Source organism: Myotis nattereri, assembly GCF_964212035.1.
Source record: "Myotis nattereri genome assembly, chromosome: 3".
Taxonomy (NCBI): Eukaryota; Metazoa; Chordata; class Mammalia; order Chiroptera; family Vespertilionidae; genus Myotis; species Myotis nattereri.
The window spans coordinates 14,700,343-14,716,649 of NC_138077.1; the positions used below are offsets into that span (position 1 = coordinate 14,700,343).

Here is a 16,307-nt window from a genome sequence, read left to right on the forward strand (position 1 = left end):
TTTCTTTAACTAATTGCTCTGATCTGCCCAATGTATTCGGAAAATCCTTTGACTTCTTGTTGCTTCTTTTCATCTGTCATGAACTGCAGATCCCACTGCTTCTATATACTTCCTGTTTCTGATATATGTAGAATGTTGGCTGTGTTTCAGTTAGTTGCGTTAGTTCTTTCACATTAGTTTTGTAATACACTGCTGTCAATCCAGCATCAAAACTGGAGTATGATTAAGTTAACAAAAATAAATGTATTAATTGCAAAACAAAATGTGTGGAAAGAACAAGTGTCATTTTCTGTGGTGAGCCGGCACGGCCATGGCATACTCAGCCCCAGGGCGCCTTATGTGCCACGCCAGCTCAGCCAGGTTCAGTGACCCTGAGAGGGGGCAGTGAAAGATTAGACAAGACAGACAAGAGAATGAAAGCTGGGTCTTGTTGGGACGCTGCTCCCGGTTGGAGAGACAGCGCCACGGACTACAAGCCGTGTCTTTATTTTATAGACAGATTCCACGAGGCAAAATAAGGGCATGGTCAAGAATCAAGATGTTTACAACATTCTCCTGGGTTTCGATCCTACTCAACTACATGCACCTGAACTCTATCAAGCCCACATCACTCAGACACGTGGGGCCACGTGTTCAGAACATAGGTCCAAGCCCACAGCTATAGCTGTTGGCTATAACTGTGCTGGGAGGGCTCTGCCCTCCAAGCTGGGACTTGCACGTGGCAATGAGAGGACTGTGCCCTCTCATTAGTCCGAGGCTTGAACCTGTCCAAACACTGTAGCCACTCTCCACAATTTTCTAAAGGTTTTGCCAGCTGCTGATGGCAAGGTGGGAGGAGAAAGCTCTTATGTATGCATATCTCAAACTGTGTTAGAGAGCAGCCTTCACAAAAACCCCATTTGTCCTGCTTTCTGACCTACCAGTCTGCCTTTCCAGGATAATCGTGTGGCACAAGTGATAGCATTTAAAAGCCTTTAGCCTTCTAACTCCTGCTCTTTCCAGCTATGAGCCCGGAGTTGTCTTCTACTGCCATGTCTACTGTGTGGTCCTCTGAGTTCTTTGTTACTTGGGTGCAATAAAAACTTCTCTTTGCTACATAATAATGAACATGTATGCATATATAAGCATATATATAAAATTTATATATGTATCCTATATAATAAAAGAGAAACATGGTAATTAGCCGTAATTTTGCTACACTTCCCATTGGCTAATCAGGGCGATATGCAAATTAACTGCCAACCAAGATGGCGGCCGGCAGCCAGGCTACTGACGCGAACAGGAGGCTTGCTTGCTCCAGTGATGGAGGAAACCAACATTCCCCGCCTGCCACTGCTGGGCTCTGAGCTGCTCTCTAAGAAACATTGTTACAAAAATAGAAGCTAAACAAAACCCCAGAAACCTGCTTTCAGCCAGCCGGGATCTCAGAGCTGGAGTCGCAACAAAGTTTCAAATACAGAAAGTAAACAAAGCCCAGAAACCTGCTTTCAGCAGCCGAGGTCTCACAGCTAAAGCCGGCTCTCAGCTCCAGTGACAGCTATAGAAGGTAAATAAATCCAAGAATAAAAAAAAAAAGGAAAAAAGGAGAGGCTGGGAGATTCAGTCACCCGCCAGCCTGAAAACGGCCCTCAGCCCCTCACCCAGACTGGCCAGGCACCCCAGTGGGGACCCCCACCCTGATCTGGAACACCCTTCAGGGCAAACCAGCTGGCCCCCACCCGTGCACCAGCCCTCTATCCTATATAGTAAAAGGGTAATATGCCTCCCAGCACTGGGATCAGTGGAGCAGCAAGGCCTCCTGGCCCCTGGAGCAGAGTGACAGGGGGCAGCGCCCAAACCCCCTGATCACCCTGTGGCTCTGTGTGTGACAGGGGGCAGGGCCACAACCTCCCTATCTGCCCTGCTCTGTGCGTGACAGGGGAAGGCACCTCAACCCCCTGATCGGCCCTGCTCTGTGCCTGATAGGGGGGAGCACCCCAACCCCGATTGGCCCTACTCTGTGTGTGACAGGGAGCGGTGCCCCAACCCCTGCCCCCCCGATGGGCCCTGCTCTGTGTGTGATGGGGTGGAGCCACAACCTCCCCATTGGCCCTGCCCTGAGTGTGACAGGGGGGAGTGCCCCAACCCCCTGATCAGCCCTGCTCTGTGGGTGACAGGGGGTGGTGCCCCAACCTCCCCACCGACCCTGCCTTGAGTGTGACAGGGGGCAGCGCCCCAACCCCCCAATCGGCCCTACCCTGAGCGTGACTGAGGGTGGCATCGCAACCTCCTGATCCGCCCTGCTCTGTGCATGACAGGGGACGGCGGCCCAACTCCCCAATGGGCCCTGCTCTGAGCCTGACCGGGAGCTGCGGGGTAGGCACCTAGGGATTGGGCCTGCCCTCTGCCACCTGGGAGTGGGCCTAAGCCAGCAGGTTGTTATCTCCCAAGGGGTCCCAGACTGTGAGAGGACACAAGTGGGGCTGAGGGACACCGCCCCCCCGGCCAGTGCACAAATTTTTGTGCACCAGGCCTCTAGTAATATATATAAAATTTCAGTTTATGTAAAGCTGAAATTATTTTGAAGTCAGTACAGTATGGGAGACTAAAATATTTTGATGTCAGAATTTAGGTATAAGGACGCAATACCATATTGAAAAAAAACATATTGCTAGGGCACAGTATTCAAATGTTTAAAATAATGTTTATAAGTTTGTTTGCTATATTGAAATATATAAGAATGTCAGCTTCCAGCCAAGATGTAGAAACAACTCAAAATGTTTACACATTGCATAAAGTAACTGTTTTCAAGATATTGTCAATCAGTCAACAAAATGATTCAACAGTGATCTCTGAAATATGAGTGGAAACGAGGTAAGTCCTATTACTGTCCCAGGCTACTGTCTAGAGCGAGTTTCTAAGTCTTATTACTGTCCCAGGCTACTGTCTAGAGCAAGTTTCTAAGGTACACAGCGGAGGAGCCCAGTTGGGATCTAGAAGTCTGAGGAGCCAGGGCAGGTGGTCTGGGAAGTCAGGTGTCTGGCTGTGTGTCACAGGACAGAGTGCCAGGCCGGAGAGGTGCACAAGGAGGACTGCCTGAGATTCGCAGTGAGTTCCCTTGGGTTCTTCAGATGAGTACTGATGAGTGCAACCGTGAGAGGAAACTACTGAGGCCAACTAGGAGGAATAATTTCCAAAGCTCAAGTAGAGCAAAGCACAGTTCCTATTCCCACGGCCAGAATAAAAAATGTAAAATACCTCATAATGCATGTGAAACAGAGCAATAGGAAATACTGTACCTCAGAAGTGGGGCAAAATAAGCTCTGGAGTATTCTCCCCACCTAACAAAGCTTAAAGGAATAAACTGAACGGATTAAACTGTTACCAAGGACCTTATCTGAATTCCTGGATAAAGGCCCAAAGTATTTAAAGAAAAACAAAAATATTCAGCACATTACAGAGGTAAAATCCACATCTGGCATCCAAATAAAAATTATTAAACATGCAAAGAAGGAAGAAATATGGGACATGAAGACGTAAATATACAATCAACCAAAACTGACCCAGAAAAGACCAAGATGGTATAATTAGTGGACAAGTACAGTAAAGCAGTTATAAAAACTGCATTCCATATGTTCAAGAATCTAAAAGAAAAACTGATCATGTTAGAGACTTAGAAGATATTTTTAAAAATCAAATTTCTACATATTAAAACTACACAGTCTGAAATCAAAAGTACATGAGATAGAATTAATAGTAGATCAAACATTGAAGAAGTAAAGATTATTAACTCGAACTTATATCAACAGAGACTATCCAAAAATTAATACATGAATAAAAAATAGGTAAAGGGGAATAAACAGGACAGAGAGCAGTGGAATAAGTTAAAGTAGCCAAATAACTGAAATTGGAGTCCTAAAAAACTATGTCATAAACAATATTTGAAGTGCTAATGTATAAAACATTTTCTAATGTTATAAGAAGTATAATATACATTTAGCAGCAAAACATAAATACAAGAATAATGAGATGGAAATCACAATGAGGTATATTGTATTCAAATTGCTTAAAATAAGTGATAAAGAGAAAATCTTCAAAAATCTGGCAGGACCAGGTGGGTGGCACCCTTTATGTGCAGAGGCACACAATCAGGATAAGAACAAACTTTTGATCTAAAATAACTTGGCCTAAGATAAAGGCTCAGGATTTTTTAAGGTACTGAAAGAAGGGAAAAAACTGTCAACTCAGAATTCTATACTGAGCAAAATTTCATTTCAAATATTAAGGTGAAATCCTTTCTCAGACATGAAGTGCGTGAAGTTAATCATTGTTAGCAAATGTGCACTGTAAGAAGTGCTAAAGGAAGTCATTTGGGCATTTAGGAACTGATGCCAGATGGAAATCTGAATACACAAAGGGAAACTGTCTTTATTCATAGGTGACATAAATATCTAGGTAGAGAAACCTATGAAAGCTAACAAATGGTACTGCACCTAATAATTTAATTTGCTAATGTTAAATGCATGCAAAGTAACGAGAATTGGATTAGTAGATTGGTAATGTAAGGGGAGAAATGCTCTCAAGAGAATAGTAAAATAATTTGGGTTATTTAACCTAAAAAGAAAAAAAATAATAATAATTATCAAATAAAATAGTCTTTGTGATTGCGGTAATGACACTTTTGTACAAAATAATTAGAAACTGGAGAAATCATTCCAAAAGTTATTCACTGCTTTCTGAATACAAAACTCCAAAATATTCCTTGAAGCGATAAAATATTACTTCTGTCCTTGAAGCACCAATGGCGTACTTAATGAGATAATTTCATACATAAATGGCTAATTTCAAGTTAGTGTGGAAGTTACACTGACAGAGAGATTACAGAGATGGAGTCTGATGACAGCTCAGCTGGAAAAGTTCTAAAATATCTCGGGGGATACTTGGATGCCTGTTAATTGACTTTTAGCAAAGACAAAGACTTTGGAATTTACGATGGACCGGAAACTGCCCTAGCTATCCCCAAAGTCATTTTCTGCACTGATCATTTGCATCTGGACTCACCAACTTGTGAAGCCGAATTTGATTACTGACAGGACCCTCCCCAACCCTTCAGCCCCCAAGGGTTCCTTGAGATTTCTCACTCAGATCTCGGTGGTTTACACTGAAGACACAGCACTAGCCTTGTGTGTGAATAGGGCCCTGGGGAATCTTGCCCACACAATTGTCTCTCGAAGGCCTGATGCTCATCTGCATTCTTTTCCTCTTACCACACCACATACTTTCCTTTAGAATAAAGTCTTTCCATGTGCATATTCTGTGTGATCTGGTGACTCCTTTCAAATACCTAACTTTTGAAAATTTTACAGAGATGTACCCAGTGCTGTGAGATCTCATGGAAAAATCATGTAATAAGGCAGGTGACATTTTTTAAAAACTTGCTAGAAATAAGAGTTGAACAAAATTTTTCAGTGTGAACCGAAATCAATCTGGCCAAAAAAGAGAGAGAAAACCATGTTTTAGACAGAATTGCAAACTTTTTCATCCTATTACAATTAATATTTTAAGAAGGGTTGCACACTCTTTTTAAAAAAATATATATTTTATTGATTTATTACAGAGAGGAAGGGAGAGAGATAGAGAGCTAGAAACATCAATGAGAGAGAAACATCGATCGGCTGCCTCCTGCACATCTCCCACTGGGGATGTGCCCGCAACCCAGGTACATGCCCTTGACCGGAATCGAACCCGGGACCCCTCAGTCCGCAGGCCGACGCTCTATCCACTGAGCCAAACCGGTTTCGGCTCCTCTCAGTAAAACTAAGTGTACCTGCATAAAGGAGAAAATCATACTATACTTGAAAATATAATCGATTTCAGGGAACTAATCTTACTTACAATTGGAATTTACTTAATTTGTACCTAACTAAAATTAAATTATATCTGCTTCTTAACTAGTTCCCCTGTGAAAAAAACAAATGGAACAGACTGATGAATCTTAGAGGGAAGGGGGAGGGGGACATGAGAAGAGATTAACCAAAGAGTTCATATGCATATATGCATAGCCCATGGACACAGACAATAATGTCATAGGCCTGGGAGTAGGCAAAATTGGGATGGAAGAGGTCAATGGGGGGAAAAAGAGGGACATCTGTAATACTTTAAACAATAAAGACAGATTTTTAAAAGACACATGTTCTGGATACCTACACTTTTATTAAAAGCCACTAAATATTAGGCAGACAAAAAAGAAAGGCAATGCCTAACCATATGGCTCAGTGGTTGAGCATCAAACAATGAATCAGGAGGTCACGATTCAATTCCCAGTCAGGGCACATTCCCGGTTTCAGGCTTGATCCCCAGTAGGGATCCTGCAGCCAATCACTGATTCTCTCGCATCATTGATGTTTCTATCTCTCTCTCTCCCTCTCCTTTCCTTTCTGAAATCAATAAAAATGTATTTTTAAAAAATGGAAGGCAAGAGATAACTGGTCATAAGTAACTTGCAGTGAGAATGAAATACTGACATTGCTTCCTAAATTATTCCTTAATGCAAAACTTACGAATGTTGTTACAAATTAAATTACACACGAATTATGCTGAGTGCCATTCATGTCCACATGTGTCAGATGGTACCTTGTAGGTACCTTTTACTTTACTGATCGCTTCTATGAAATGAAGGGAAAAACAATAAAGTACATTATTGAGGTACCTTGAGGCCCTTTATAGATTTCTTGAATTTTTGTTATAAATGATAGGATTGCCTTCTGTACATATCAACCAATTGTTAGAGGGGGAAAAACACACAAAAACCCAAGACTAATCTCCACACGGCTACCAGGAAACTGCCATCTAGGGGACAGTTTCCTGATAGATGAGTTCAGTTGGAGGACCTGTTGCAAATCGTGGTAAAATGCCATCTTCTTTTTATTCAGAAATTAAAAGGAGTATGTTGCGAAGTGAATACATGCTTCCCTACAGTCTTTCGAGTAGGACATTATGCCACTTTGCATGTATTGAGGAAATTCTAGGCACAGGGGAAATACAGATCAATTAAAGGTAAGAGACTACATTAACTATTCACACCAATTATTAATCTAGAGGAGAAAGGCAAGAAAGATGTGCCTAGATCTTCGTACGTGATCTATCAAATTATCTATTATCTGAAAATTTCTAAATTATTGGTTGAATAGGAGTTAAGGGAAAAACAACAACATATTTTAGTCATCTGTATTCCCAGACTGCTAATCTTTGAAATTGAATGGTATCATTAGGGAGAAAAACACTTAGTAAAATTTTAAAAATGTATATTATTTTTATAAGTTACAAATTCCCTCATAATTTGCAGTCATTAAACTGACTTAAAATACCTCTCTGCCTAGTTGTCAATTATATTATTGATATACAAGAGGCTAGTTCACTTTAAATTTGTACATAGGCTTCATAGAAAAATTCTGACTTTATATTTTTTATAAAAACAAAATTATTTCTCCTAGTTTCCTTAACTTTAATAAATAGCTAAAAATAGGTGGGAATACAAAATCACTGTCTGAATGTCGTTGCAGTAGCAAAGTGCACTGTCCAATCAGGTTCCTATTTGCACAAATATCTCTGGCCATTGTCATCACTGTTGATTTTAATGTTCAAAGGAAGATTAAAGACACATTGCTTTAAAATTATATGACTAGTTGTTTTCATCTACTCTCAATTGATGCTGGGTCATTATCCCAAGTTTGAATTGGCAGTTAGTGGATCATTCTTTACAAATTTACAAAAGATTCAGAAAATAATGAATCCTTATACCTTACAAACATATTTTATAAAAATATTTCTATTGGCTATATTTTACATTTAAAAGTTATTTCCAGATCTTGAACTGATATGAACATTTTCTGAATAGCTTTGAAGAGATTCTATTGAACTAATGGCTAGGAACCTGATGAGGGGAGGCTGGGTATAGGTTAAAAAGGAGAAGTGACTTGATCCTCTTTTAAAGAACGTACCCATGATTTGTGTGTAAGTGTGCCTGTGTGTGTGTGTGTGTGTGTGTAATATAATGACCTAGTAAAAATGCCCTGGAATTTATAAAAAAGATGGCAAGCTATCATATATATATATATATATATATATATATATATATATATATATATTCTAATAAAAGAGAAATATGCAAATTGACCACACCTCTGCTATGCCCAAGCCACGCCCACCAGCCATTCAGAGTGACTATATGCAAATTAATCCAACCAAGATGGCGGCCGGCAGCCACAGAGCTGGAACAAGCAGGAAGCTGGGTTGCCCCGGCAACAGAGGAAGCCAAGCTTCCCTCCTGCCCTGGCCTGCTGTGGCCTCTGTTCAAGGCAACAAAGTTTCAATTATAGAAGATAAATAAATCCCGGATACCTGCTTCCAGCCAGCCTCCACTGGGAGCTTAGGGGGCTGGGGGCCATGGCCAGCCTATCAACAGCCATCAGCCCCTTATCCAGGCTGGCCACACACTCATGGGGTGAGGGCCCCTGCTGGGGGGCTTGGCCAGCCTGCAAACTGCCATTGCCCCTCACCCAGATTGGCCAGGGACCCCAGCAGGACCCCCACCCTTAAGGAGGTGTGGCCAGCCTGAAAACGACGCTCAGCCCCTCACCCAGGCTGGAGGGGCACCCCAGCGGGACCCCAACCCTCATCCAGGACATCCTTCAGGGCAAACCAGCCAGCCCCAACCCGTGCACCAGGCCTCTATCCTATATAATAAAAGGGTAATATGAAAATTGACCCTAACAGCAGAATGACTAGGAATGACTGGTCACTATGACACACACTGACCACCAGGGGGAAGATGCTCAATGCAGAAGCTGCCCCCTGGTGGTCAGTGCACTCCCAAAGGGGGAGCTCTGCTCAGCAACAAACCAGGCTGCCGGCTGCCAGTACAGCGGTGGTGGTGGGAACCTCTCCCGTCTCTTCAGCAGCGCTAAGAATGTCTGACTGCAGCTTAGGCCTGCTCCCTGCTGGCAAGCGGACATCCCCTGAGGGCTCCCAGGCTGCCAGAGGGATGTCTGATTGCCAGCTTAGGCCCAATCCCCTGGGGAGCAGGCCTAAGCTAGCAGGTGGACATCCCCCGAAGGGTTCTAGACTGGGAGATGGCACAGGCCCGGCTAAGGGACCCCCCGAGTGCACAAATTTTTGTGCACTGGACCTCTAGTATACTAGTAAATATATATATATATATATATTCTAAAGTATGTTATAACATAAAATGCAGCCACTGAGAGGTTAATAAAATGAAAAGAGAAGTTTAGACATTTTGAAAACACACCTTAAAATCCAAAGAAAAGAGCATGTATAACCATATGAAAATGTGGAAAAATATTTGAGAACTTTTAAAAGTACATCAATATTTGCCAGATTAGGAATGCTAGGTAATTAGAAATAAAACATTAAATTCATGTGGCAAGATTTCTCTCAAATTTTCAACCAGAGGTACCGGTTAATTTATTCATATCCTCACACATTCTTTACTCATATATTCCATCCTCAGCAATACATACATATAGATAGATAGATAGATAGATAGATAGATAGATAGATAGATAGAGATATATATGTTCAAAAGCAAGAGATACTTCTCACAGCTTGATTGCAGCCACAGTGTATACTGTGCTCGCTTACATGCCATTGGCCAGAGCAAGTCACATCATCAATTGGGTGAGAGGCATGCTCCTCCCACAGGTAGCAGCATACGTCATATGGCAATAAGCAGTGACGTAGGAGGATACATATTTGTGAAAAACTATGCACAGGCATTGAGAAATACAGCAAGCCATAGAGGGTATTTAAAAAACTTAACATTTAGTTTGCTGGTGCTACAGAGGTTAGCAAGGATATCTTTCAGGTAATTATTGAAAAAAATGGAGTACATATTAGAATAAAGAAAATGTGAAGGAACGTATGCAAAGAGCAAACAGTAGGAGAAAGAGCAGCGTGTCTTCCAGGGCCAGGATTTGGCAAAGAAATAGTAAATATGAAGAAACAGTGAACCGGATTGAACATTTGGTTGGACTTCAGTCTACCTGAGGGAGTAGGGGAGTCACCAAAAAGTTCCAGCATGTAGTCCAAATCACTTAGGATAAAAATCAGTTGCAATTCTAGTGGTTCACTTTTTTATTGTTTTATTTTTTAATTATTATTTTAATTAATTGTATTGGGGTGACATGTGTTAATACGATTATATAGGTTTCAAGTGTACAATATTATGATGCATCATATGTATACTGCATTTTGTGCCCACCACCCGAAGTCAACCCTTCTGTTACAAAATGAGGGTTCAGTAAAGATCAGCAGCTATTATTAGTTAAATAGGCATGTATATACTCTGTAAACCTAAATGAAACTGTTTTAAATTGTAACAATGATGTGTAATTAGACATAGAATATAACAGGCCATACTGTTGTTTATATTGTCGATCCTGAGATTTTCATATTAATCATGTAATAGAGAATAATATAGTCCCATTTTTAGCAGCAACAACAACAAAAAACCCACATCAGATGCAATAAGAGAGAAGACTTGCGATGTAAATTGGGAAGAAGGACATAGAATGAGTCAAATTATGTAACAAGAAAAATAAGGTAATGTGGATAAAGGTCTTGCTTTTGCAATATTGTTATTTTTGCAGCCTCAAACTTTTCAGTGCAACATATTCAAGAGTTTGTATAAGAAAGAAAAATACAGGAATCTGATTAAGGAGAGCTCAAGATTTAAAAGGAGCCAGTTAGCAGGAGAGTCAATAAAACTGGAGCGGAATCATTTTCTGCTGAAGTAAAGGCAGCATGTGAGGGAAAGCACACGTCTGGGGGCACGAGTCAATGCCGTCCCTTGGCAGGGTCCAACTGCTTCATCCAGAAGAGAAATAAATCGATGGTTGATTTTATTAAAAGTGTTATTTTGAAAAAAAAGAGGTTCCAAGAATTCTAAGGCATGAGAGCCTGTGGTTATAAAGGGAAAATGAGACTAATTAGAACCGGAGATAAAGCGATGTTCAAGCAAGAAATCAGATGAGGTTCTCCTCTAGTTGATTCTGTTGGAGGAAAGTGGGATGTGGGAGGAGAATGTTTTGCTTTGGGGAGGGTCAGGGTGTCGAAGACAAAAAGAACATAACCTACATGTTTGATCTGAGTAACTTTAAAGAACACATCCCAGTGTTTATCTCATGTGAACCTTAGAATAATAAAAAATAAACCTATGGAACTAACTCCAGATTGAATGGAGACCAGGAAAGGCTTGATGATCCAAATTTGTCAATTGGATGGACTCATACCTGACTAACCCTCCCTTCAAAATAAATGTAATCGTAAATACACTAACACAGGTAATCTATGGAAACAGATTAGAACATGTTACAAATGTATTAAAACAGAAATTATAATCACAAAATGGATACAAGTGGTTAACATGCTATGTCTGCCAAATGTATTTCCTTCTTAATATCAGACTCAAGTTAATGTTTTAGTGTAAAAAAGATGTTCATAATTTAACTTTTACATAAATGTGTACCATATTAGTAGCAAATATTTACATATCTTAAACTTGGCACTTAAAAACTTTATATATAGAAACTAAAATTATAATCCCCATTTTTATAAGAGAATATTGAGCACAAGGATTTGCCCATGACAAAATACACTTATATATGCCACCTTCAATTCTTTTGAAAACAAAGCACAGTAGACAAGAATTAATGAATAACAACAATAATTAAGGCAATAATAAACAAACTGAATAGCTACTGTTGGTAAAGCTACTGTAAGTCAGTTCTATTTATTATTCTATATAATAAAAGTGTAATATGCAAATCGACCAAATGGCCAAACAGTGGAATGGCTATCTGGACAACCATCTGGGACCATGCTATGACACCCAGTGGTGCCAGGCCAGCCAAGGCAGGTGCGATGCGATTGGTCAGGGGCCCGGCCATCGCCCCGCAGAGAGAGGCCCAGGTCACAGGCTGGCAGGGCAATCAATTGGGGGCTCCATGATCACCCCAAAGAGGGAGGCCCAGGTCACTGACCATGGGCTGTGGCAAGTGGGTAGGGTCTTCCTCTGTGAGGGAAGCCTGGGTCCCGGGTGCCAGAGGGAAGCCGGTGCCAGAAGCCAGGGGAAGGAAGGCCTACTCTTGCACGAATTTTGTGCATTGGGCCTCTAGTGCAGCCGTGGGCAAACTACGGCCCACGGGCTGGATCCGGCCTGTTTGAAATGAATAAAACTAAAAAAAAAAAAAAAGACTGTACCCTTTTATGTAATGATGTTTACTTTGAATTTATATTAGTTCACACAAACACTCCATCCATGCTTTTGTTCTGGCCCTCCGGTCCAGTTTAAGACCCCATTGTGGCCCTCGAGTCAAAAAGTTTGCCCACCCCTGCTCTAGTGTATAATAAAAAGAGAAAGAGATTAGAGGTACTTATAGATATAGATACATATACACAACTCTATATTTAAACCTATCTTCATGCACTGAACTATTCCTGTTATATTGAAGGTCAAGACCATTACAGTCTGAGGTACTCTTAATAAATAGTCTTTCCAGGCTGCATGCCTAAAAACGGCCTATAAAGCTAGATCTCCTCGAAAGGCTAGTGCTTTGGTCCCCCCAGGAGCATGTGTAGTTTCTACCAGCCTTGCCTGAATTCCATTTACAACACCACATGTACCATTCCATTCTATTGCTATTCACAAAGTCCATTTAATTATAGAGAAGGATAAAAAAATGGCAGCGAGTCAATATTTTCTTTCTCTTTGAGCATAATATAGTGGTTAAATTACCTTGGTTACAGGAAAGGACAGACCAAGTAACTCTTTTAGATCTATATGAAAAGTCTAGGGTTCTCAGTCTCTTTAAGAAACCAGAGAGATAACTCGGGGAGAAGATATGGAAGTAGGTACATTTATTTTCCCCTATCTCTTCCCTAATCCTTAGGAAGTAGCTAACTCTTTAATTCATATCTTGTCTGTTATAAAAATAATAGTTTATATTATTCTTATAGAATCCTGTGATTATAATTATTATTTACTTGGTATTTTAAAGAAAAAGAAAAACATAAAAGTGCATTTATGTAGTTACTACGAGTATTGCCATATGGCTGACCCATAGGTTGTTCATGGCTCAAAGCTTAGGGAGAAGAGACTGGACCATAAAAAACTTCCTTTGCCAAGAAAAGTGGCTTTGATTTTTGTCTTGAAGATAATGAGAACCTCATGCAAATTTTAAGGGTTGAAAGGTTTGATGGAGAAGAAGTTGGAACTGTGAGACCGAGAGTAGAGAAAACAATTTGTATCAATTCAAGGGGAAAAAATGGAAAAGGCAGAGCTGTTAAAAGGCATGGTTACAGAGACAAGAGTATATTTGAGATGTGAAAGAAATACAATGGCCATGCCTTGATAAGAGATTAGATTACATGTATTATAACATAAATATATCTGTTGTTCTCAGAGAATGTCACAGTAATGCAGGCAGGGAATGCCAATTTTGGATGAAGGGGATGCCATCATAATGCCAGAAATTTAGTTTTTAAGGTCCATTATTACTTGAAAGGGTAAGCTTATAGATTCAGTTATTCAATTTGAGAAAGCCTGCAAAGACTATCAAATGGATTACTATAAGGAACAGCAACAAGTATTTCATGTAATATCAAAATAAAATAAAGTATAATACTTAAGGATGTCTCATTTGGAATTCTTTCAACAACTACAGTGTCAGCAAAGGCAACTATCTTCTCAGAGATATTTTAGGAGAGGGGTGATGATGTTAAATAAGTCGTGGATCCTGTCCTTAAGGATATAATACATATACCAGATGCTATCATTGAGGTGAGAATATTTCCTCTCCGCACAGAAGTTGATTAGAGAATTCTTGAGCATTGAGTTTACATGGTAGCCTTTTTAATAAACATTTTGCTAAAACAAAGCAAATAAAATATGTACAAATTATTCTCTGCTTACCATTTACAATAACGATGATATCACGGAAGTCAATTTCACCCCTAGCCTCCACTCTTCCTTCACATCTATATATACCTTCATCACTTTTATTGATGTTGAGAATCTGCAGATTATTGTTGGCTAACATGGCGAACCGATCTGGAAAGTAAGCAAAGGGAGGAAATTATATCAGTAATTGAAGGCAGAGTCCAGTTTGCTCCAAATTGCCAAGAGTTAAAAATATGGCACTTGTCTGACACTCTCGAACATTTCATCAACAAACAAATCCAAATTTGAAAGTAAAATGTAATTTTGTGACTTCAATTTTTCCACTCCACACTGACTTGTTACACCTTTCCTCTAAAATACATTAAAGATTTTATTTCTACATAAAATGGTTAGGCTATTATTTTCCCCTTGGTACTCTGAATGCAGAAATGATCCACAAAAGAACAATGTGGGCAGATTAGATATTGCAAAAATGAAAACGTTCCGACTGCAAATACTGTATGAAGCAACTTGGGTATGGAAAACAGTTAGAAAATTGATTGAATATCCTTCCTCACGCAATAATTAAAGGAATAATTTTGCAGACCCTGAGGAGGCTGCTAAATGATATAATAATATTCAAGTCACATAGAGGACATGTAAAATGGTCATATCTTGAATTTACTTGAAGGCTTTTCTTTTTTTCTAAATGCAAGATAATCCATTTTAGGAATGAATAGATTAGACTTCATTAATATTATTTTAAGGTTCCTTTATATGTGTATTGTGTGCTCATGCATTCATGTAAAAATAAGCTACTATAAAGCATGCACTAGTGATTGCTTAAAATAATCTGGCTATCATTAGCAGCATCTCAGCCTGATAGTACTTTCCATCTCTGGCTTCAGTTTTTAATCATCACAGTTTTGTTGCAGTGTTAAGACCTTGTCCCTTCTTATCAATTTAAGAGTGTTATGACATCTAGTCCTACTTTGAAACCTGTAGTAGCAATAACCTAAATTCCATTAGTTAATGCATATATAGATATAATTAACATCATTCATTTGCTGGTAATATAATTGAGATACCTTGGTGAATAAGAGAGATACATTAAAACATCATGGGGTCTCTTGGAAAAGTAGATATGCTATTATTTTAAGGTGTATGCCTCTAGGATATTGCCTGTTAAACTCTTAAAGGTTACATTTTTGGGGCTATTCCAATGGTATCTGATCTTCCCCTTCCTGATGGCTTGATTAGGAAATTAAGGTAAACATGGAAGCCACATGAGAAAAGGGTAAAGTAATGCATCCAATCAGGAATCAGCCCTGGATGGGATTCCTGAATAGATGCATCAGTTACTGAATATACCCCTGATGCCACCTGGATTTGCATGAGTGAGAAATAAACAGCTATAGTATTAGGTGATTTAGGATTCAACTCAGATTTGGGGTTCATTTGCCATAGCAAATCCTTAGTGCAAGAGGAGAAGTTTGGGATATATAATTACAAATAGGGCAGTGATCAGACTATAGGAGATCATTGAAGCAGGTAAGCAAGAGGTAATTAATATAAAACAGAAATGTTTTGGTTCAGAGGCTCCCTCAGAGAAAATCAATATTGATTATAAAGCTACAGACACAAGACTTTCAGGCCAGGAGAAGAAATAATGTTTATTTCTTATGTTGACTCCAAGAAGAGAGAAAAAAATCACTTATGTAGATGTTTTCCCCTGGTGAATATTCTCATCAAAAGAAATATTAGAGAGAAAGAAAGTCAATCTGCAAGAAATTTTAAAGAATAACACAGTAACTCAGAACTCCTAAAAATTCATAATGCTTGAAAGTCAAGTAACAGATCCTCGATTCAAGCATGTGGCTGGATATTAAAATGAAAAGCAATTATAAGTAAAAAAAGTTCAAATTTAGAGAGAATGTACTAATCATTCCTAGATCAGTGTGATATTATTACTATATATTCTAACTTATTAAAATATAATCTTTTAACTATAATGTTACTGAATGATTTGATTTTATTGAGAAAAATAGTAAGGGACAGCATCATTTTCGTGAGAAAAGCAATGCTTGTTTTAGAAAGAGAAAGAAGAGTTAGAATCTACGTAATACATATTTCAATGGAAATAAGTCAATGTTCCTTCCAACTGAAAAATTTTATTTCAAATGGCCACTTCATAGATCATTTCTACTGTCTGAGACAAAACTTAGAATATTAGGAAACTAGTTATTATCTTCTAAATCTGAATGAATACATACTACTGTATATGTTTAATTACAGAAAATTTTTCCATCCAGAAAGCAAACTACATGAAAATTGGATGTCAAATTGTTACTATGTGTATAAAGTTTCTATT

General features: G+C 39.3%; 1 protein-coding gene across 2 annotated transcripts in view; it reads right to left on the bottom strand.

Annotated features, from left to right (window-relative positions):
* The window catches only part of NCAM2 (neural cell adhesion molecule 2), a gene marked incomplete at its 3' end in the record, with an annotated part of 413,596 nt that overhangs the window by 139,244 nt on the left and 258,045 nt on the right, over positions 1-16,307 (bottom strand). For both annotated transcript variants that reach the window (XM_081085928.1, XM_081085929.1), the window contains exon 5: positions 13,970-14,107. In XM_081085928.1, coding sequence (XP_080942054.1) covers positions 13,970-14,107 — 138 coding nt within the window. The remainder of the gene's footprint in view (positions 1-13,969; positions 14,108-16,307) is intronic.